Here is a 22,589-nt window from a genome sequence, read left to right on the forward strand (position 1 = left end):
ATATACACTAGGGTGGCCGTTAAAAATGACTTTTTCGAATTTTTAATGGGAGAACCCTGCAAAAGTTTCCTTTTAGTGTGTAAAGGAAGACCAAAAAAAGAAAATCGAAAAAAAAAAAATTTTAACCGTGCCGCACGGCCGTTGTATGTGGCACATCTGCAAGTTCGATTTCCGCAAATCGCGCTTTTTGGCGTTTTGAAGCGTCGCCGAAGGCATGATAAAATTCATGTAAACATCTGAAATTGTGGTAATCAACTCAACTTTTTACGTACTTTTACGTGGTGTTAACAGAATTTTTTCTAGAATGTTTTAAAGTACCATTTTTTTGCTCTCAAAGTAGGGCAAAAAGACGATATGCAGAAATTGAAATTCGCATATTGCGATTTATCACGTTTTGGCGCATTGCTTATGCACGATTATTTTCATGCAGAGATCTGATATTACGGTAAGTAACTCAACTTTTTGCGTACTTTCACATGGTGTTGACAGAATTTTTTTAGAATTTTTCAAAATACGACTTTTTTACCTTCTAAGTAGGGCAAAAACATGATATCTGGAAAATAATTATGTTCAGTCGTAATATCTTAGTTACCGAGAAAAATAAAACTGATCTTTACCTACATCGACTCGTTAACGTTAAATATCGATTTTAAAAGTAAAATTGCAGAGGAATTGGTGTACCACACCAAAGCGCCTCCAGTTTTTCAACAAAATCACAGAAAAACTTTGTAGGGATTCATGCTTTGTTCCAAAACGTAAGAATTTCCTCTATTACCAATTTAAAACTTTAACGCAAATTTCGCTGTTCTTCGCGAAGATTAAAGAATGGCATTCTTAAAGCGTCGCAAGTTGAAGGTAGTTTACTCTATAATTTGTTGACAATAGTTCCCGAGGTGTGTTTCCTAGCGGTGGGCATTTCGAAGGAAAACAAAAATAAGTCCTTACTATGGGGGAAAAAAATAAACTAAGTTTCACACTATAAAGTTAGTCGTCGACCCTCTCCACAGATGTTCATCATACAACTATACCAAGTAAATGTGTGAAAATATGAGTGCAGCCCTAACACCTCATCCGATTTCAAGCATATTTCAATATTTCATCGTGTTCCATAAAAGCAAGATCACCTAATTGCGAACGCGTTGCAACCTATGAGGCTTCTTCTTCTTCTTCTTCTTCTTCTTCTTCTTCTTCTTCTTGTTATTTTAGTGGCTTTTACTCCAGTAGAGGAGCCTACAGCCACCTAGAGACATTATTTAGTGTAATTTTTTAGGAGTAGGATTTATTAGGTGTAGGGTTAAGAATATTTTGTGGTGGTTGTTTTGAAGAAAAAAAGGGTAGGATCTAGACTAGAAGACCAACACCATTTTCACATTCTGAGGCCCTTCGGGACAACTTCCTGTACTATAGTTAGACTGGGTCTTGGAAAACAATCAATGGGATATGTTAAGTATTTTGAAATTAAAAAGAAAGTTGAGTAAAGGATAAACTAGTCACTCCCTGAGTGGCTACTTTTTTTCTTCTCTTTTTTATTACTTGATTTTTTTTTTTTTTTTTTTTTTTTTTTTTTTTTAACTTGTGGCTTTTAGAATGGACTCAGTTTCCAGCTCAAAGTCTATGGCAAAAAATATGAAGTGTTACACAAAACGATTTCCAAGTCGCCCGGACTGATTAAAAAACTAAATGATGCCAAGACATTATGACTTGACATAATTATTTCCCAGATATCGTGTTTTTGCCCTACTTTGAAGGTAAAAAAGTCGTATTTTGAAAAATTCTAAAAAATTTCTGTCAACACCATGTGAAAGTACGCAAAAAGTTGAGTTACTTACCGTAATATCAGATCTCTGCATGAAAATAATCGTGCATAAGCAATGCGCCAAAACGTGATAAATCGCAATATGCGAATTTCAATTTCTGCATATCGTCTTTTTGCCCTACTTTGAGAGCAAAAAAATGGTACTTTAAAACATTCTAGAAAAAATTCTGTTAACACCACGTAAAAGTACGTAAAAAGTTGAGTTGATTACCACAATTTCAGATGTTTACATGAATTTTATCATGCCTTCGGCGACGCTTCAAAACGCCAAAAAGCGCGATTTGCGGAAATCGAACTTGCAGATGTGCCACATACAACGGCCGTGCGGCACGGTTAAAATTTTTTTTTTTTCGATTTTCTTTTTTTGGTCTTCCTTTACACACTAAAAGGAAACTTTTGCAGGGTTCTCCCATTAAAAATTCGAAAAAGTCATTTTTAACGGCCACCCTAATATACACCCAAAACACCTTGGCAGGCAACAAGTTGGAACAAAGTAATTTGATTTCCAAATATATGAGGACATGGAGTAAAATGAGTTACAGTTTTTTTCATTTCTTATGAAATAGCTAAACTGATATTTTACTATTCTTTTTTGTGGCATAGTGGCTCTGAATTATGGAATTTTCCGTCGGAAAGAATTTGCTGATTCGGCTCAATATGTAATGTTCTTTGACATGGGTGCATCAAGTACTACTGCAACCATTGTTCAGTACCAAACAGTGAAAGTCAAGGACAGAGGCATTGTCGAAACTCTCCCTCAAGCATCAGTCATAGGTGTCGGGTAAGTTCTTGAAAATTTGAATAGGTACATCAATTTTTTTTAAATAAATGGAAATAAATAAATAAAAAGATTTTTAGAACTATATCTCCCCGCTGCAAATTGATTCTCTTGTTGGTTTGAAAAAACAAGGGTCTACAAGCATTGGAGTATTGTCGTATGCTGTGCCTGTGTGTATGAGTTATTGATATGAAGTGCAATGCGGCATTTTGTCAAAGTATTTGACGTACAAACGGTGGAAACTCCCAAACCACATATCTCAGTTTGTGACATTGCAGACTTCCTGTTATACTTTAGTTTTTCAATGGAAAACTACTCAACGTCAATTCCTTTAAACTTCTGCAAGTTTTCTTTTTTTGCGAAGCAAATTCTGGAAAAACTTCAAAGAATGATGTTGATTAGATTTCCTTTGGAAAAAATAGAATAGGAACGGCGATTTTTAAACACTTCATACGAATTACGTTGTTTGGAAGTTTCACTGTCAATATGTAATAATACTCCCAGCAATAAACTCCTCTAACAAGAACTGGGGTTTGTACCAATTGCAAACTGTGGTCAAATTTTAAAAGACTTTATGAAGGACACAAGGATGAGACTTTTTTTTATGGTAGGTATCTAATTTTCTATCCTTGAATATGTTTATGGCAATTTCCTCAAAAAAATGTCCTCGATTTATAATTTTTTAATTATTTACTTATTCTGCCAAAAAATATATATTTCCGTGATCAATCATATTTGCTCATTTATTTTTACCACATATCAAACTCATTGTCTTCTCGTCGAAACCTTGTAAGTAACAAGTTACAATCAGTTATTTTATTTACATAATTGTTTGCATTATTTACCTTGTGTTCAGGTTTGACAGAACACTAGGTGGTCTTGAAATGACCCTTCGTCTCCGAGATTACCTTGCCCAAAAATTCAATGAAATGAAGAAGACGGACATAGATGTCACGCAAAACCCAAGAGCAATGGCCAAGTTGTTTAAAGAAGCAGGAAGGGTGAAAACAGTGTTGAGTGCAAATGCTGACCACTTTGCGCAGGTACGAAGGAATATCCATCATGATCAAAAAATACCACATTTTCTAATGAAAAAAGGTTTATGAAACTTTAGGAAATGAGAAATTTAAGAATGATAGAATGCTCCTTGATAGGAGATCATAAAAATCATTTCCTGACAAACTTTGTATCATAGGTTTTTACAAACGGATGTAGAAAAATGTTATTCTTTGAACTTAGCAAGGACTGATCACAAGTGAAGCTTCTCTAATGTTTCAAAATTTCCTAAAAATCGCAAAGTAACAAAATCTATCAAAAAGGAACATCAATAAATCCCTGATATTTTTCTGCCGGATACAGAAAGTAATCATTGGACAATACGCAGTAAAAAAATTCTAACCCATAAACCAGACCACAATTTTCAACTATAGTGTTCAATATGCATCAACCCGATAAGTGTCTTCAAGCACTTCCAATTTCTATTTTTGCTAGTTTTAGGTAAAGCGAATAGGACTCACAAATTTTGGAAACAGCCAATCCCATGTTCCTGCCATGACCAAGCATTATACCTCAAATAACCTTGCAGGCTTTGCATCTCTCAAAGCTATTTTTACTTGATTAAACCCATCAAGAGCAAAATTTGACTTAAAAAAGTGTAAATTAAGATTAATTTGATTGGAATTTTTTCATTTTTTCATTTTTTTCTCCCTTTTTTCCAGATTGAAGGTCTCTTAGAAGGTATCGATTTCCGACTGAAAGTCACCAGAGAAGAATTTGAAAAACTTTGTGCTGACCTATTCGATCGTGTGAAAGCTCCTGTGGAAAAAGCTTTGAAGATGTCTGGATTAACGACTGACATATTGAATGCGGTAAGATTAATAAACCAATTTCTCTTCTTCTCCAATTTGGTCACTGCGTCTTTATTGTAAGTCCTGCCAATTGATTATTCTTCACAGTTTCAATTGAAGGTAGCGCAGTAAGTAAAACCTCTTAGGATTTTAAAATCTTAGTGGAATCAAATTGTATATTTGATTATTCCTCGATGAAAACGAATTTTTTAGGACTAAAGTAGTCTGTAAATTTCTGTGTAATTTGGTAAAATTGGCAATTTAAAGTTTTTTAAAAAAAAGAAAGAAATTTACAAGTCATTCAATTACATGTGAATAATCTTACAGTGAGTTAGTGAGCCATTTGATTTTGACAGAAACCTACATACCTTGATTTAACCTAATGGATCATTAGATAGGACAAAAAGTTGAACCTGACAATGTACACATCTGTCTGAAAATATTCCGTAGATTATGATGGACACATCTGAACTTTTCAAATTTAACTCATAAGTGAAAAATAACGGCTCTTGTCTAAATTAATTCATACTTCCTGCTCATATTAAAATCAGAGTCTGCTCGAGTTAAATCAAGCACTGAACTATTTCCAGTTTATGACAGAAGAATTTTCCTGTACTTTAACTCTTTTCTGACAAGACTGGTATCTTGTACCAGGCGTGTGAGAAGCTGAGCTCTAATTATTGGCCTAATGTATAGGTCGATTGCAATGTCTAATTTGGTGTACATTGATCGAGTTTTTTTTTGCGAACGGGAAGTTTGAATTTACTGTCAATAATGCGAATTCTAAACGTTTATTTCTTATTCAGTAGTTAATTTTGAAAGTTTCGGATATGTTCAATGTGTTCTGCGTGAATTATTGAAGAGAAAGCAAGTGCAATAGTTCCTAATTTCTCACCCTGTCCAGTGGTCAATTGTACCAAATAATTATAACAAAGCATGAAGATTCTCTATTGTATGTTATAATGTATCTCCTCCAACTTGTCAATATCCTTTTACAGGTCGTTTTAGTTGGTGCGGGCACTCGTGTCCCAGCCGTCCAAGACAGGCTGAGTGCTGCAGTGAAGCGTGATCTGGCAAGGAATCTGAACACTGACGAAGCAGCTGTTATGGGGGCTGTTTACAGAGCTGCAGATTTGAGTACCGGTTTTAAAGTCCAGAAATTCCTTGTCAAGGATGCTGTCATATATCCAATTCAGGTTTGTCAAGGAAATTTGTGAAATATTTCATGAAACACTCGACTCTGAAGAGGCTAATGTTGGCCTCTATTGTATGGCTTTAATTAAACAAGAGCGAGAGATTTGAACTTTTGCTGTTTTTATGAAAAATATCAGTCCAGTCTCATTTAATCAATCAACAGCCAACGGTGCCAGCCATTAATATTTGGCTATCCTTTCATGACTGCCAGAATGCAGCAAGTGAATAGAGGTATTCCGCTAGCTTTCTAAAGTAATTTTAAAGTTACTTCTTAAACTATAATCAGTGTCATATTTTGTGGCTTTCACTGAATGGCATCTCTTCAGTGGTAGTGTATTCTGAGGAAACAAGCTGCCTGAACGTATCACTATTTTCTCATGATTCTTCATAAGAACGTGGAGTATAGGGAAGAAATGGACCTCGTTTAGCAGAAAAGAACCAAGCCACATCAGCTATTGTCAAATTTAACCAGGTAGTTGAATTTTTTAAAAGAGAACTTTTGTGCAAATTTCTTTGAAAAATTTGCTTCTTACTATGCAGAAAATGCACTGAAATTCGCCTAAAAATCGACACAACATTTTTCTCTCCTCACAGGTTCATTTTGACAGAGATGGAGATGCAAGCTCAAAACAAGTGCGCCGAACATTGTTTGGTGCTATGAACCCATACCCGCAGAAAAAAGTGCTCACACTTTACAAGCATACTGAAGACTTCTCTTTCCATGTCAACTATGCTGATCTTGACCATCTTGATCCTTTCGCAGTCGAGTAAGTCTTCACCTTTTTACATCTAAAACTATAAATTTGTGATTATCATGGATTAAGGGTGACTAATCAAGAACTACCATGTATGTTTCCCTTATCTCCTCAATCTATTGTTTTTCCAAAGATGTACAAAGTTCTCAAACTTTTCATCATTCAGTGGCCCTCTTTCTCATATTGATAACTCCTCATTCCCTGAATTTTCCAATTTTCAAAGCGTTGAATTTCTTTTCTATCTTACTCCTTTTCCTTACTTCTTTTGCAGAATTTTCCGCAATTCTGCAGTTTTTGTGTAATTTTTATGCTTATGAACTGGCCCTCTCATGTAAAAAATTCTTCCTCACAGCCCTCCTTTTTTGGGGCACAACCTGCCGGTTGCCTGGTCATATGACATACAGTGCAAGTCAATGTTGTTCTCTTCATTTTTATTTGAACGCGGATTTGAATATTTATTTCCATATTGTATTCTTTTCATCACGCAACAACTAACAGTGAGGCATCAAAAATAAAAACATCAATTAGAATCAGGATCAATTTAAAAATATTTAAACGCAAAACACGTCCAAATTCAAAAGTAACACAGTGCATTTCATGCCTTCAGAACTTCCACTTAGTTTTTCTTTGAAAAAGTTGCACTGTAGTTGAATACCATTGACTATTTTTCGACAATCGACGCCTTCAGATGAATTCCTAGAATACCTGGATCTTGCTGATCAAATCGCATTGATTTAAATTTTTTTTCCAGAGCTTTGGGTTCCCTAAACCTGACTAAAGTCAATCTGAAAGGTGTACCTGAGGCCTTAGCGAAATTCTCAACCGAGGGACATGAACTGAAAGGCATCAAGGCTCACTTCCATATGGACGATAGCGGTATCCTCTCCCTCCCGAACGTGGAACTTGTTGCCGAAAAGACGATCAGTGCAGAAGAGGAATCACCACTCTCAAAACTCGGATCGACCATAAGTAAACTATTTAGTGGTATGCATTTTAATAGTTAGGGTAACACGCTTGATTGCTTGCACTATCTCGGGAACTTTGGTCTTCATTTCTGCTCGATAAGGTTCTATTTTCTCTTTTTCTTCCTCTCTCTCTTTGAAAGTTTAGACATATCGCAGGCATTCAGTCAAATCAGGCATTTTATCAAATGCCTGAGGCAGATAGTAAAACTTTGGAAGGTCATAAAACTTGGTAAATTTAAGACGGAAGCTCACCAGTTTTCAACATTTTTGAAAAAAACGACTCATCAAATCTACGAACTCTCCTTGCATCTACCTCTTCAAATGCTTCTCATACGTTTTAATGTTAAAATTTTTAAAATTCTTTGTTCTATGACATGCTGTAAATTTTCAGATAAATGTTCATTCAAGAGCTAAAAACTGGTCAAAATACCTACTATTGATGCTCATTTTTGCACAGAATCCTTTTTCTCATTATGGAAGAATTATTTTGTATAAAATTGGTAAAAAATCAGGATTTCATTCTAAATAAACATATTTGGCTTCTTGCCCAGGCATTCGAGAAAGTGCCCGATTTCACTATTTGCCTACAATAGATATAGCCCCTCTAGCAGGCTTTCCTGGTCGCTATATCAGTTTCTTTTTCTCTTCTAACTCTCCCTTCTTCTTTGGCTCTATTTTAGCCTAAGGTTGACTCAAAATTTTCAGTGAAGAATTTTTCCCAAGTATTGACCCTCTTTCCGTTTTAGTCAGCTTGCAGAAGCAGTAGAAAATTTTTAGAATATGCATCTTTAAAATTTACAGTGATTTTCTGCTGTGCCTTTAATAACGCTATACTGAATTTTCCCAGCATGATTAGTGAACGATTCCCTCGGTTTTCTGCCCTCTCTTCATTTAAGTCAAGATTGGAGGTTAGGAATGATTTTACCACTTGAAATTGGAATCGTTGCTCTCTCTGCCAATCAATTGGACCACGTTAAGCAGAAAGGAACGGAGCCACATTGGCAATTGCCAAATTTAATTGGGCAATTCAATTTTTTACATGAAAACGGTTGTGTGGCTTTTGGTGCAAATTTCAGTGAATTTTCTGCACAGTAAGGAGCATATTCCTTAGAATTTTCAAAGGAGTCCCCACAAACGCTCTCATGTCAAAAATTAAATTGCCCAGTTAAATTTGGCAGTAGCTAAATTGACTTGTTTCCTTTCTGCTGAACACGGTCTAATTCTTTTGCATAACTTGGATTGTATTTAGCAGAGGGGAACCACTGCGATCACAGTGTTTTAAAGATCGTGCATCTTCATCCTTATTTAAAAAATTGCCCAAAACAGCAAATAGTTTTTGTTCTCCCACCATAAATTGTCAATTGTACATAAAGGAAATAAATTGTGTAATAAATTGCAATACTGCACATACATTCAGAAATTTTTAAAGGAAAGAAGAAGTCATGATTTTGAAATCACTGTAATCACACTAGTTCCTTTCTGGTCAATCCGATCCATTTTATCAACTTTTTTTTAGCGCATAAGTCAAAAACAAAACTCTGCGCTTCCTAAGTCCATTACAATTTCATAAATCAACATCACAGGATCAAACAAAAGAAAATTATCGTTCAGTAATAAATTATAGCAGAAAAATTAAAAAAAAAAAAAAAAACTCTCCTTCTTGAAAATGACACCGTAATCTTTCCTTACTAGTTCTTTGTTGTGAAAAATGACGAATGTAGGATATTCTCCTTCCAGGTATTTTGATTGAATCATTATCTAATTTGTTGCACAGTGGCATACTGCTTTCATGTTTCACCTGTTTTCGTCTTTCATTTTCTTTGCTTTTATACTTTTTTCAATTAATGGTACACAATTTTTGTACTTTAATTGTTTTTGTGCCCTCTGCGGCTGTTCATACTTTTTCATAAGGAAAATATTTTGATAAGTGAAACATTTGAAGGATGACTAGTAAGAATTTATGATTATTTCCTCTGGAGAACTACACCAACCCATAAAATATTTTACTTAAAGCTTCTTTGAACTAAATTTCCACTATGAAACTACCCAATTCTGACTCATTTTAGAAACAATGCATATGCTGATAGTTTTTCTATGGAGATAGGTGCTTTTGTGGGAGAGCCAAAAATAGTTGCTCCCAATTACAGAATGTACATTTAAGCTATTCCGTTCTCTGTGCTTGAAAAAGAATCTCATAGTCATAAAGAGGGTTATTCAAAATCGGCGATTTTACCCTACGCTTGGATTTTGCCCGGAGTTGGATATGTTGTTCCCTATCACAAGACACGCCTTTTTCCGGCATTGGCAAGTTCACCCGAAATTATTCCCGCGCGCTACAGCGTTGCCAAGTTGAAAACAGGCAAATTCCGTAAGTGGCATCAAAATTGAGCTATGAAGTTGCGGTTTTAACGAAAATTCTCTAAAAATTACGCACTTTTAGGATATGACCATGTTTTTAATGTCGCATTAATTTTAACATGCATTATTGCCAAATTTCCGATTTTTAAATTCGACAAATGCTACATATTCGCAAATACCCAAAAAAGCTATCTTCAAATTTGAATAAAAAGTTGTCTAATCGATAGTTCGTTCGATTCCGCATCCATCGATATATTATAGCTTGCTGGGAAACTTTTGGTTCGCGAGATATCATCATTTTTGTGAACAGCTTTATGGAGCGACGACGCTTTTTGAGTCCGGGCGGATAGAAATTTTAGCCTCCAAAAACACCGGGTAGCATTAATTCCATGGTTTCCTATGTAATTTTTGGCGCTGAATCCGAATTTGACCATTTCATAAAAAAATTGTCACCAAGATGTTGCCAAATTTGGCAAAAATTGCTTAAAATCGGCCTTTTTGGCGGATTGTAGCCTGTGACTTGCCAGGAGTTGATCAGACGACAAAATTGGTTATTTCCACAGTTAAAACTCGTTAAACTATCTACAAGCTGAGTCAAATTCTTTCTGCTCACGGTAAAATTAAACGCGCGACAAGCAGCAAACTGAAAAAAAGACACCAAAATTGCCGCTTTTTGCGGTTTTTTTGTCGTAAGTTTCTTGTTTTCCGATTAAGAGAATGTTTCTTAGGAAAATCCTAATTACGCCGAGTGTAACGACAAACTATTGTATTGTTACATATATAGATAAAGAGCCGCTTTAACAGCGGTCTCTCGGGCCCCGCGACGCCTAACCGCCATAGTCCCTTGTCCACCCACAGGTCCTCAGTAATTTAGAGCGCCCTTGTTCCTTTTTAAGCCCCTTATTGTCCTTTCCTGGGCGTCTTCTTCAGTTTGGTGTCGTTACTTTTTTCTATTAAACTCCATTATCTCAGAATTATAAAATAAAATTGTATTCTAAATATAGGGTAATGAATAATAACGGTCAAATACCGCCAAAATTCAACGATTTGTACGTAATTTTGGCAATATTGCAATGCGTCTTGTCTTGTTTTAATGAAGTCTGTCTGAGGAGTACATTTTATTCATTAATTTTTAACAGAAAATTTTCCATTATTGTTTCAAAATGTGGTTTATTGACACGATTCGATAAAACTCACTATTTTATGAATTTTTCCTCTCTGAACTAAATACCCTAGTTATTAGTATATATCTAAGTTGAAAATTAAATTATTCTACAGAAGTGTATTATTTTGCAAGAGAGATACATTTATAAAATTTAAAAATAAGAGGTGAACAAAGAATATAGGACAATAATATCGAAAAAACCAGCGAAAATTAAAGTATTTTGTTTAAGCTTGGCAACATTGGAATATGTTCGATCTTATTTTATTGTTCAATTTTATTAAATTCTGCTCATGTTGTTCATTAGTATAGTCAAGAAACATTCTCTTAATCGGAAAACAAGAAACTTACGACAAAAACCGCAAAAAGCGGCAATTTTGGTGTCTTTTTTTCAGTTTGCTGCTTGTCGCGCGTTTAATTTTACCGTGAGCAGAAAGAATTTGACTCAGCTTGTAGATAGTTTAACGAGTTTTAACTGTGGAAATAACCAATTTTGTCGTCTGATCAACTCCTGGCAAGTCACAGGCTACAATCCGCCAAAAAGGCCGATTTTAAGCAATTTTTGCCAAATTTGGCAACATCTTGGTGACAATTTTTTTATGAAATGGTCAAATTCGGATTCAGCGCCAAAAATTACATAGGAAACCATGGAATTAATGCTACCCGGTGTTTTTGGAGGCTAAAATTTCTATCCGCCCGGACTCAAAAAGCGTCGTCGCTCCATAAAGCTGTTCACAAAAATGATGATATCTCGCGAACCAAAAGTTTCCCAGCGAGCTATAATATATCGATGGATGCGGAATCGAACGAACTATCGATTAGACAACTTTTTATTCAAATTTGAAGATAGCTTTTTTGGGTATTTGCGAATATGTAGCATTTGTCGAATTTAAAAATCGGAAATTTGGCAATAATGCATGTTAAAATTAATGCGACATTAAAAACATGGTCATATCCTAAAAGTGCGTAATTTTTAGAGAATTTTCGTTAAAACCGCAACTTCATAGCTCAATTTTGATGCCACTTACGGAATTTGCCTGTTTTCAACTTGGCAACGCTGTAGCGCGCGGGAAAAATTTCGGGTGAACTTGCCAATGCCGGAAAAAGGCGTGTCTTGTGATAGGGAACAACATATCCAACTCCGGGCAAAATCCAAGCGTAGGGTAAAATCGCCGATTTTGAATAACCCTCTTTTCCAAATTTATGAACCTAACAAGTACTTTTCTCTTGATTTTCTTGTTGCCATCTTGTATCCGAATTGCATCAAATACTTCCTGCTTGGCATGTTAGGTTGCAAATGCATCACTAGGTCAATAAAAAATGTAGTCTGTTCTGTAACATAACTTAGGTGGATTAGAATATTTTATTGATTTAATTTTATTTTCTCTCTTTTTCCTGCATGTTCAGTTAATCTTTCATATTTTTGAATAACCTCTTTAACTGAAAAAATAGAGTGCATGAAATAAATCCAAGTTTAATTAACCTTTAAAATCACCTACCCACATCATATATTTAGTCTTGAGTGTACACAAGTAGATGCATGGTTCAAGTTCCCACATTACTTACAATTTGCAAATCAGCAGCAAAAAAATCCATTGTTCCATCCATGTTCAATCTGAGCGCACCAGATCCGGTTTTTTCTCAAATCGGAATATATTTAGCCTTGATGTATAATTATTTAATGTGTAATTTTAATCACAGCCGAGCTCATAAGGAGTTTTAATATTAAATTTCCTATTTTTTCAATTCAATGGAAGTGATTACAAGTCTAGAAACAGTTAGGAATTTTGATCGCTAGTCAAAAAGTTTTGAAAAAGTCTGAATATGTTACTTTGGATCCATAAGTAATTAAATAATCATCTTCTTTATTTTGCATTTGAGAGTAAGGTCTCAATTGTTTACCTCAGAGTTAGATCATGAGTCATCAAGCAATCGTTTTTAAAGTCATCACAATTTTTTCGGAAGATTAGTGTCGGAAAAAAAAATTATATTTCTCATCTCTAATTAAATGATGAAAATAAATTTACCTAGTTTGGATTATTCATTCTCCCTCAATCTACATCATATCATGTTTCTGTGTAACAGGGTCTGAAAACTCAAAAGATAATCCAGATGTACGACCAGTAACGGAAGAAGCAGAGGAAAACGAGAAAGAAAACAAAACGGAACAAGCTAAGGAGAAACCTGAGTCCAAGGAGCCTCCCCCAGCAGACGGTGCCAAGAAGAACGACACAGAGAAAGAAAAGAAAGATGCAAAGGATGAGACTCCAAAGAAACCAAAAATCGTCACGTTGAAAGAGCCGATTAAAGCAGAAATCGAGGATCTAGGGATCCCTGTACTTTCTGGAGATGCCTACAAGGCGACTTCTGAGTTGTAAGTCTACTGTTTCATTCCTGTAATCGTATACCAAAATTGTTTAGTGATCGATTTAACTCGAATAGACTCTAGGTTTTCTTTGAGAGGGAAGTGGAAATTAACCTTGACAAAAATCGCTATTTTCCAATGTATGCATTAAATTTAGAAAGTTTGAATGCGTCTATCATATTCTGCTTACAATTTTTATGAAGAATCATACAATTTTGAACCTTATCCAGTGATTTATTCTAGACAAGACTATTTCAGTACATTCCATCTGCACTTGCTCAAACGAAATCATTTTTATCTCATCATGAGTTATGACCAACAGCCAATAAAATAGTTTTTAACGTGAAATCTGCTGTAAATGTGACCCAGTCACTCAGAAATCATAAGCACGCAGTTCTGATCAAATTTTTAGCTATCTACATCCCTCGCTCATTTTTAAAAAGTTAAAATGCTGTGTTAGAAAAAGGTTAAAAAATTACACTAGGCTCAATTATTTCCAACTAATGCAAAACCCTATCTGTCCTAATTTTGAATTTTTTTCATACCAGGATCGAGGCCTACAATAAAGCTGAACTTGAAAAAGCTCACCAAGAAAAAGCGTTGAATTTACTTGAGAGTGCTGTTATCAGTTACAAGCAAAAGTTGCAAGATGATGAGTTTGTTAGCTTTGCAAATACTGATGAAGTTGATAAAATCAAGGCTCGTAGTAATGAGGTAAGTTCTCAAAAGTAGAGTAGGTTGGTATTATTTTTTTTTGAAAATAGAACTTGCAAGCTGATGGTATACTTTCCTCAGCTATTTTGGCAAGTAGAAACAAAAAAGTAAATAGTTGTAGCGGATGACTGTGTGAATCATTGATGTAAGTCGTATTGACTAGCTGAGCCGAGCAAATACCAACGGTTACACTTCCAAATTACATATCTTGTCAGCGGTGTTTCAAAATCTCGTTCTTTTTTTATTTTTTCAAAGGAGAATGACTCAACTGGATTCCTTAAATTTTTCACAGAATATTCATCACACTGTGAAGAAAATTCACCAAAGGTTTCAAGAGTTGACACAGAGCAGATTTACACTTAAAAAATGAAGTAAGACAGGAACTATGCAAAATTGCAAATCGAGATATGTGATTAAGGAGTCTCACCATAGATATGGCTTACATTTATGAAGAATAGAAATCTGTGATGGTGATGCTGCTTACCTTTGACACTGTCTCACTGAAGCTCCCCTCAAATTGCTCAGCAAATTTTTTTATTATCTTAAGTTTTGATGCATATTAATCTTATTTTTTTTTTTTTTGCTTCTCTTTTCCTGATGTTCTGCAATCTTCAAGCTTTTTAAAAGAGCCACAAATGATTTTGATTCCCTGAGTTTACAAATTTTATTTGCCCCTTTAAATGGCATATCTGATGAAATCATCGTTTTTGTGGAAGTATCAAAAGGAATCTATAAAGAGCAATGAAAAAGTTTTTGATCTGTCAAAATTTTAGTTGCTTATATTTCAGTAATACTTTCTCTTACATAAAAATTTTTTGGTAAACATTTTTTTGGAACTCGTTCCCTCTGTTACCTCAAAAAAAATACATCTACTCATGCTTTGGCTGTTTGGAAAAAGTAATCTACACTTATGTCTCTTTTGTCTCCCTATTAGTTGAGCGAGTGGTTGGATGAAGAAGGCTACAGTGCAGATACGAAAACGCTCACAAAGAAATTGGATGAGTTCGACACACTTGTGAAGCCAGTCTTAGAAAAGAAGAAAAATCATGAGACCACACCAGAGGCATTGGAGAAACTTGAAAACGCTATCAATAAGACTAACACCTTTACGACAGCCATACGGAACATGACGGCAACTGCAGAAGGTGACCTCCCACCATTCTACAGTGAAACCGAGATGGATGGAATTGACAAGCTTATCACTGATATTCAGGTAAAGCTAATACGGTCAATGTATTCCCTGCCAAAGTGTTTTTGCGTATGTTCCAAGCCAGGCTGAAGAAATGTGTGAATAAGCAGTTTAATTCAATTGCTGTAAAGTGTTAAATAACAATGGAAATCACAAATGTCATCTCTCAGTTATGTCCTTAACAACCTTTACACAATTGATTTCATGGTAAACCTGTAGATAGCATTCTTACCGCTCGAAACCCTGCTAAGGATCTAACTGCTCAGCCATGGCTGTGCTGACCCAAAAATATCAACAAAAAACTAACTGGTTAGGCCAATGTAAATGTATTCTACCAAGACTTAATGAGTAAAGAATGATAATCAAATTTTTTGCCTCTCTCAATGAATACTTAGGTTATCCAGCTTATTACTATGTGAGTCGGTTGTAAAATTGATAGATAAAATGAAATTGTATTTGCTTAAAATGATAACAATCCAAATCTTTAATGTTCTCAGCGAAGCTAGAGAAATCTTTTTCCAAAGGAATGTAAGTAAATCAAGGCAGTATTATTATCAGTTGTCCCACATCATCCGTAAATAGGCAAATTAAAACTCTTAATTTTTACTCCAAATTAAAGTTACAGTAGCATTTCAATCAATAATTCTGAAAGAATTTTCAAGAATTAGATTCATTTCATTTCCTTGGAAAAATTTTTACAAGAATACACAAGTTGTAAAACTTCAAGGTTATCATAATACTTCATTCTCCGTTTTATCTTGATCAATAGATTCAGTAATTTAATGAGTCATGAGTAGAAAATTGGTCACTTTTCGGTGATCGCTAGACCTATGTTCTACTTATCGGTAAATTTTGTATTTTTCCAGAAATGGAGAGACGACACGGTGGAACAACAATCTAAGCTAGCTCGCTCTGATCCCCCTGTCCTAGTCACCAGGACAATATTCGAAAAAATCCAGCTAATTGAAACTGAAACCAGGATTCTCATCAATAAAGTGAAATTATGGGATCAGGCAATGAAAGCAAAATCTGCTCAAGACGCGACCAAAAATGACACAAAGAAAGACAAAGCAGGTATGTTGCGTCAGATGAAAAACACCTCCTACGTGGCCAATAAGTAATGTATGGTTTCAGGATGAATTAATGTAGAATAAGACAAAAGTATGGAATAAAAGTATAATACTTCACACCTGTTATACTTGATGTGTGTTAGGATCAAGCTCTTATAAATTTGTAGCTTTCCACAAGTAGTTAAGTAAATTGCATCAATAGTTACCATAACAGAAAGGAAGACCATCCCTGAATTTACTAGGAAAATTGGAAATATTTTTGGTCAAATTTGTTGAAGCGGGTCCCCCTTCGTCTCCAGGGAAACAAAATCTTTAGTATAAAAATTCCAAGCTAGCTTTTTATGTGTCTGTAAAAATCATCTCCAAAAGTTCAATCTAAAAATTATCTTCGTCTCTCCTCATTTGTCTTTTGTCCATTTTCTGTTAAATAAAAGGTAATAAATTCCAAATCAAATAGTTCAAGTTCTCCAAAATTTCATTTGGTGCCGAAACCCGGGAAAGTTGAAAATATTGTTCGGGTGCTCGACGTTCGACAGCGGATAACCTATCAAGTCCTTCCCCTTCCCATTCTTGCCCGGCGCCTTTTCAACGGATCTCGCTCGGAACGAATCAAAGGGACAATTCTTTACATGGCCAAAATCTAAGCTCTCCCAAAATCTCAGATCGTCAAAAAATCGGTGAAGTCATTCCAATTCTTTCCTTATTTTTCCTTTCTTGGTAGTAATAGAAATTCATAACCTCAAATTTTCATTAAAATTTTCATAACCTAAAGGATTCGAATCGTAACGTTATTTGATGATGGTTTGAGGTTATGTCTTATTGTTGATATCATCTGTTCGCCTCCTTCGCCAATATTATAATATTCTATTCTTTAGGAACTGTGAATTAATAAGCAGTTATGGAATCTGAATTCAATCTCGGAGTGGGAACTCAAAGTGAAACTCACTTACGGAGAACAAGTCTTGAAAATGTTTATTTTCGCAAGGCTACACGGTTGCATGCCGGTGGCCCCTTTAAAAAGTCCTCTTCTGATTCTCTTTCCATTCATTCGCCTCATTCATCTAAAAACTCGTTCGCCACTCCTCCCGAAATCACAAATAATCCGTTACTTAAAAAGCGACAAATGCTGTTAAATAAAATTCAAAGGATCGTCAAATCCTTACGGGAAGTAACAACCGACAATGTGAATGAATTTGATTGGTCTATTGAAAGGTTGAAAAAATGTCAAGAGGAATTTGATCTGATTCAGGACGAAATTGTCATGAATTCGGACCATCTGGAAGAAGAGGCAATATGGCAGGGAAAGTTAGATGACTTGATTGAGGAAGGTCAGAAACTCTACTTACCCGCGAAGCATGCAGCAGCTTCTATTGTCAGTTCTTCCAGAAATTCTCCAAAGCCTTCAATAAATCTTCGCTCTCATCTTAAATTACCAAAAATCGAATTACCAAAATTCGATGGTAAAAGTTTATCTGATTGGTCTGTTTTTCGAGGTTTATTTGAAGTAACGATTCATAATGCGACTGAGTTGACGAAACAGGAAAAGCTTCAATATCTTTTAGCTCAATTATCCGGGGATGCGTTAAATCATGTTAAAAACTTAGAATTTACCAGCGAAAATTACGACGTTGCTTGGAAATTGTTAAACGAATATTATAATAGTCCTAGAAGACAAATTACTCATCATTTGGTTAATTTCTTGGACTTACCTGAGTTAGGTGCTAATAACGTCTCTGTCTTTTTTACTAAATTGAGAGAAAATATGCAAGCTCTAGAAGCATTAGGGTATAAATCAGAAAACTATGGGTTGTTATTGATTGTAATTCTGTTACGGAAAATGAATAATTATCATCGAAGGAGATTTGAGGATTCCAGAGACGATAAGTCAGCAATGCCAACAGTTGAGGAACTTTGTACTTATTTAAAGGACGAATTGTCTCAGTATTTGGGAGCTTCTTCCACGTTCCGTCAATCTCAACCGCAACCATGTAGAGCTCCAAAGAAGGAACAACCACAAATGATTTTGCATAATTCTAGTAAAGAAAATAAAAAGGGAAGTTCTGATTCTAAAAAATATCAAAATAAAGTTCAAAATGCAAATCCGTTGGAAGTTCCTGAATGTTTTAAATGTCCGCAATGTCCAAACGCAAATCATGTAATTTCTCAGTGTCAAAATTATAGAATGCTATCTCCTCAGGAAAGAAAGAAAGTTCTTGAGAAATACAAACTTTGTTTGAATTGTACCTCGAAAGATCATTTTGTAAGTTCGTGCAAGAGTAAAAGGAAGTGTAGAGAATGTAATGGATCCCATCATTCTTCAATCCATGAGAATAGAGGCAAAACTTTCTATACTCAGTTGTTCAAACATGAGCAATCAAATGATGAGCCAGAACGATCTTTAATAAATCACGTAAAAACAACCAGTTCGATTTTACCAACAGTTAAGGTATTATTAACAAATGAAAAAGGGGATAAAATCATCGTTCGAGGATGCATCGACACTGGCGCAGATCGTGGTGTATTGACATCACAGTGTTGCCAATTGCTCAATTTGAAGCCTAAAAGAGGTGGAGTGACGGTCTCTGGGCTATCGGGAAATGTAGTGGAATCATTCGGATCAGTGCAAATAAATATACTAAATAGAAATGGTAAATTAGTAGCGCCTAACTATCCGGTGATTGTCGTTCGAAAAATAACAGATCCTGTTCCGTCAGTTCTTTTAGATCCAAAATTAAAAGAGGTTTTGAAAAATAGACAGTTAGCGGATGATTCTTGTGAGAAGGATGCAAAAATAGACATTCTATTAGGAGTAGATATTTACGCAAATATAGTGACTGGAATTCCAGAACCCCTGGGTCCGTCTCTCCCTTCTATTCTTCCCACTGTGTTCGGTGATGTGGTTTTGGGACGCAATGGTGGAGAATTCTCCGCCTTACATTCTAAACCTTTACTTCTGAATTCAACTGTTTTTATGGTAAATGTTGAAAATAAAAATGAGAATAATAATTTGAATAAAATAATGGAAAAATTTTGGACAATAGAAGAGATAAATCCTCCAAAAAAGGCAATGACACCAGAGGAAGAATATGCAGAAAAATATTATGTTGAAACGACAACACAATTGGAAAACAAAAAGTATCAAGTCAGGCTACCTTTTTCAGAAAACGCAAAAAACTAGGTCAGTCCCGCAACTTAGCCTTAAAACAGTTTTACAAAATGGAAGCTAGGTTGCAAAGGGACACGGAAATGAAAAAATTGTACACTAAATTTATGGAGGAATATCTTAATAACGGTTTTATGGAACCGGTCAACCCTCCTCCAGAAAATTCTCAACACTTTTTCTTGCCACATCATGGAGTGTTGAAAACTGACTCGACAACTACGAAATTGCGAGTAGTTTTCAACGCGGGGATGAAAACCAGTAATGGTGTTTCTTTGAACGATATTTTATTACCTGGACCAGCTCTTCAATCGGACATAACGGATATTTTAATCAAATTTCGTAGTTATGCAGTAGTTTTTTCGGGGGATATTAAACAAATGTATTTACAAATTCCTCTTCATCCTTCAGACCATAAATATCAGTTAATATTTTGGAGAGCTGAGCCCTGGTTACCTCTACAAGTTTATGCTCTAACAACGGTTACTTTCGGCATTAATTCGTCTCCATTTTTAGCTATCAGAACTATAAAACAGTTAATTAAAGATCATGGACATAAGTATCCGAGAGCTGCAAAGGCACTTTCAGACGCTTTATTTATGGATGACTTAGTGCATGGGGATCAAAGCCCAGAAGAAGCACGCTCTTTATTAATGGAAATTATAGCTCTATTAAGTGAGGGAGGTTTTTATATGCGAAAATGGACCTCTAATGTCCCGTCAATTTTAGCTGATCGCCCCAGTGCAGATTTAGAAATGCCGAAAGGAAATCCGGAAAATCCTTATTTTAAACTTTTAGGAATTATCTGGTCTTCAATAAAGGACACATTTTCATACAAAATTCCTGATTTTCCCCCAGCAAAAACAAAGAGAGATATCGCTTCACAAATCGCATCAGTGTTCGACCCTTGCGGTTGGCTGTTGCCAGTTTTTGTGAAGGGCAAGGTCTTCTTACAAGAACTCTGGCTTCTTAAAGTAGATTGGGATGATTCTCTCCCTCAGGATGTTCTAGATCGGTGGCATCAATTTACGCAAACTCTTCCAAAACTTTCAGATATTTCGATTCCAAGGTTCTTAGATAGACATAAGCAACCTACTCAAATACACATTTTCACGGATGCAAGTGAAATGGCAACGTCATGCGCTTTGTATCTCCGTTTTGCTCCTTCTTCAACGGAAAATAAAGGTCAGGTTCATTTGATAATTGCTAAGTCCAAGGTAGCACCTTTGAAGAAAGTGTCTTTACCGAGATTAGAACTAGTAGCTGCAAATATGGGAATGGAGTTATTGCGTCGTCATGCCACTACTCTGGAACATTATGAGGTCAATAAAGTTTTTGCATGGACTGACTCTTCAATTGTTCTTTCTTGGATTCAAACTCCAACTTATAGACTAAAAACCTTTGTAGCAAATCGAGTAACGTCTATTCATGAAACTCCGTCGCAAGTCATCTGGCGTCATGTCAAATCGAGTGACAATCCCGCCGACTGTGCGACAAGGGGACTCTCCCCTGAGGAGTTATCGACTTTTCGGCTCTGGTGGTCAGGCCCTTCGTGGCTGGCTGATCCAGAGGAGACTTGGCCAGTCTCAAATCTTATTCTCCCCTCTTTAAAGGCGTTGCCTGATGTGAAGTCACCCAGGCAAATTCTCAAAGTTCAAGTCGGGAAGGAGGAGGTCTCTGTCCCTGCCCCCTCTCTGCAAACTTCTATTCGTCTACCAAGTCTATCTTCCTGGACAAAGGTCGTCCACTCTCTAGCATATGTATGGCGTTTCGGGGCGAGACATTTCGTGTCAAAAAACCTCGAGCCCATCAAAAAAGGGTTTTTATCTCTTTCAGAGATAGAGCACGCAGAATTCCTGCTGCTCAAGTTAATCCAAAGGGATACTCTTAGTTCAGAAATTCGCAAAGTTCGGACCGGAGAAAAGTTGTCTGCAAAATCCAAAGCGATTAAAAAATTGAATCCTTATTTGGATCACAGAGGTTTACTTCGAGCCGGAGGGAGATTAGAACATGCTTCATTACCGGAGTCATCGAGGTACCCGATTATTTTGTCTTCTAACCATCATGTGGTGAGATTATTGGTTCAGCATTACCACATTGACAATCTTCACGCACCTCCTCAACTTTTATTTTCGTTGATCGTGCAACGTTTTTGGATTTTGGGTCTGCGAAATTTAATCAAGTCAATCGTGGACGGTTGTGTGGTGTGTTTCAGGGCTAATCCTAAAAATCAATTTCCACAAATGGCACCGTTACCATCATTCAGAGTACAACCCAGTCCACCTTTCTATAAAACCGGTCTGGATTATTGCGGTTTTTTCAATGTCAAAGTTCACTTTTCTCGATTTGCTCGGGTTATGCCTGTCTATGTTTGTGTTTTCGTCTGCATGAGCACGAAAGCAGTGCATTTGGAATCAGTCTGTGATCTCTCAACAAATGCTTTCATAGGTGCCTTGCATAGATTTGTGGCCAGAAGAGGTTTGGCAGCACATATCTATTGCGATCAGGCGTCAAATTTTAAGGGAGCAGTAAATCTTTTTCAAAGGCTCTTGTCTCCTTCAAATTCTGAGTTAATTCAGTTTTCTCATAAGGAGAAAATTGAATTTCATCTCAATGTCCCTACGGGGCCTCATTTGGGAGGCATCTGGGAGGCAGTGGTGAAAAGTTTCAAGTTTCACTTAAAACGAACGTATGGTCTAAATGTTCTCACTCAAGAAGAGTTTAATACTTTGATCGCACGGATAGAAGCTGTTTTAAATTCTAGACCTTTGACTGCTCTATCATCAGATCATAGGGATCTTTTAGCTCTCACTCCGGGTCATTTTCTGATTGGGCGTCCTTTGGTAGCGCTTCCCAATAAACAATATGATCCAGATGATCCTCCTATTCTTAGAAGGTGGCATTTGGCTGAGTTATTGGCTCAACAGTTTTGGCGAAGGTGGCACATAGAGTATCTGCATACCTTGCTGCCAAGGGGAAAATGGTGGGAGAAAGAGGAATCTCTGAAAGAAGGACAACTAGTGGTATTACACGATCCTTCTACTCCTCCTTTACGGTGGAAATTGGGACGAGTTATTGAGCTGCACCCTGGAAGAGACGGCCAAACTCGGGTGGTAGATGTTCGCACGGCTTGTGGAACACTTCGTCGTCCAGTAGTGAAGTTATTCCCTTTACCGGTTGCCGAGAATTTAACCAACTAATCCTTGTTTTCAGGAA

General features: G+C 36.1%; 1 protein-coding gene across 3 annotated transcripts in view; it reads left to right on the forward strand.

Annotated features, from left to right (window-relative positions):
• The window catches only part of Grp170 (hypoxia up-regulated Grp170 co-chaperone protein), a 34,945-nt gene that overhangs the window by 4,337 nt on the left and 8,019 nt on the right, over positions 1–22,589 (forward strand). For 2 of the 3 annotated variants that reach the window (XM_072297719.1, XM_019042228.2), the window contains exons 5-14: positions 2,420–2,597; positions 3,451–3,637; positions 4,313–4,462; positions 5,440–5,637; positions 6,230–6,402; positions 7,142–7,374; positions 12,961–13,249; positions 13,789–13,954; positions 14,889–15,167; positions 16,010–16,217. In XM_072297719.1, coding sequence (XP_072153820.1) covers positions 2,420–2,597; positions 3,451–3,637; positions 4,313–4,462; positions 5,440–5,637; positions 6,230–6,402; positions 7,142–7,374; positions 12,961–13,249; positions 13,789–13,954; positions 14,889–15,167; positions 16,010–16,217 — 2,061 coding nt within the window. The remainder of the gene's footprint in view (positions 1–2,419; positions 2,598–3,450; positions 3,638–4,312; positions 4,463–5,439; positions 5,638–6,229; positions 6,403–7,141; positions 7,375–12,960; positions 13,250–13,788; positions 13,955–14,888; positions 15,168–16,009; positions 16,218–22,589) is intronic. The other variant, XM_072297720.1, reaches the window with a different exon arrangement.

This window comes from Bemisia tabaci, chromosome 3 (genome assembly GCF_918797505.1).
Source record: "Bemisia tabaci chromosome 3, PGI_BMITA_v3".
Taxonomy (NCBI): Eukaryota; Metazoa; Arthropoda; class Insecta; order Hemiptera; family Aleyrodidae; genus Bemisia; species Bemisia tabaci.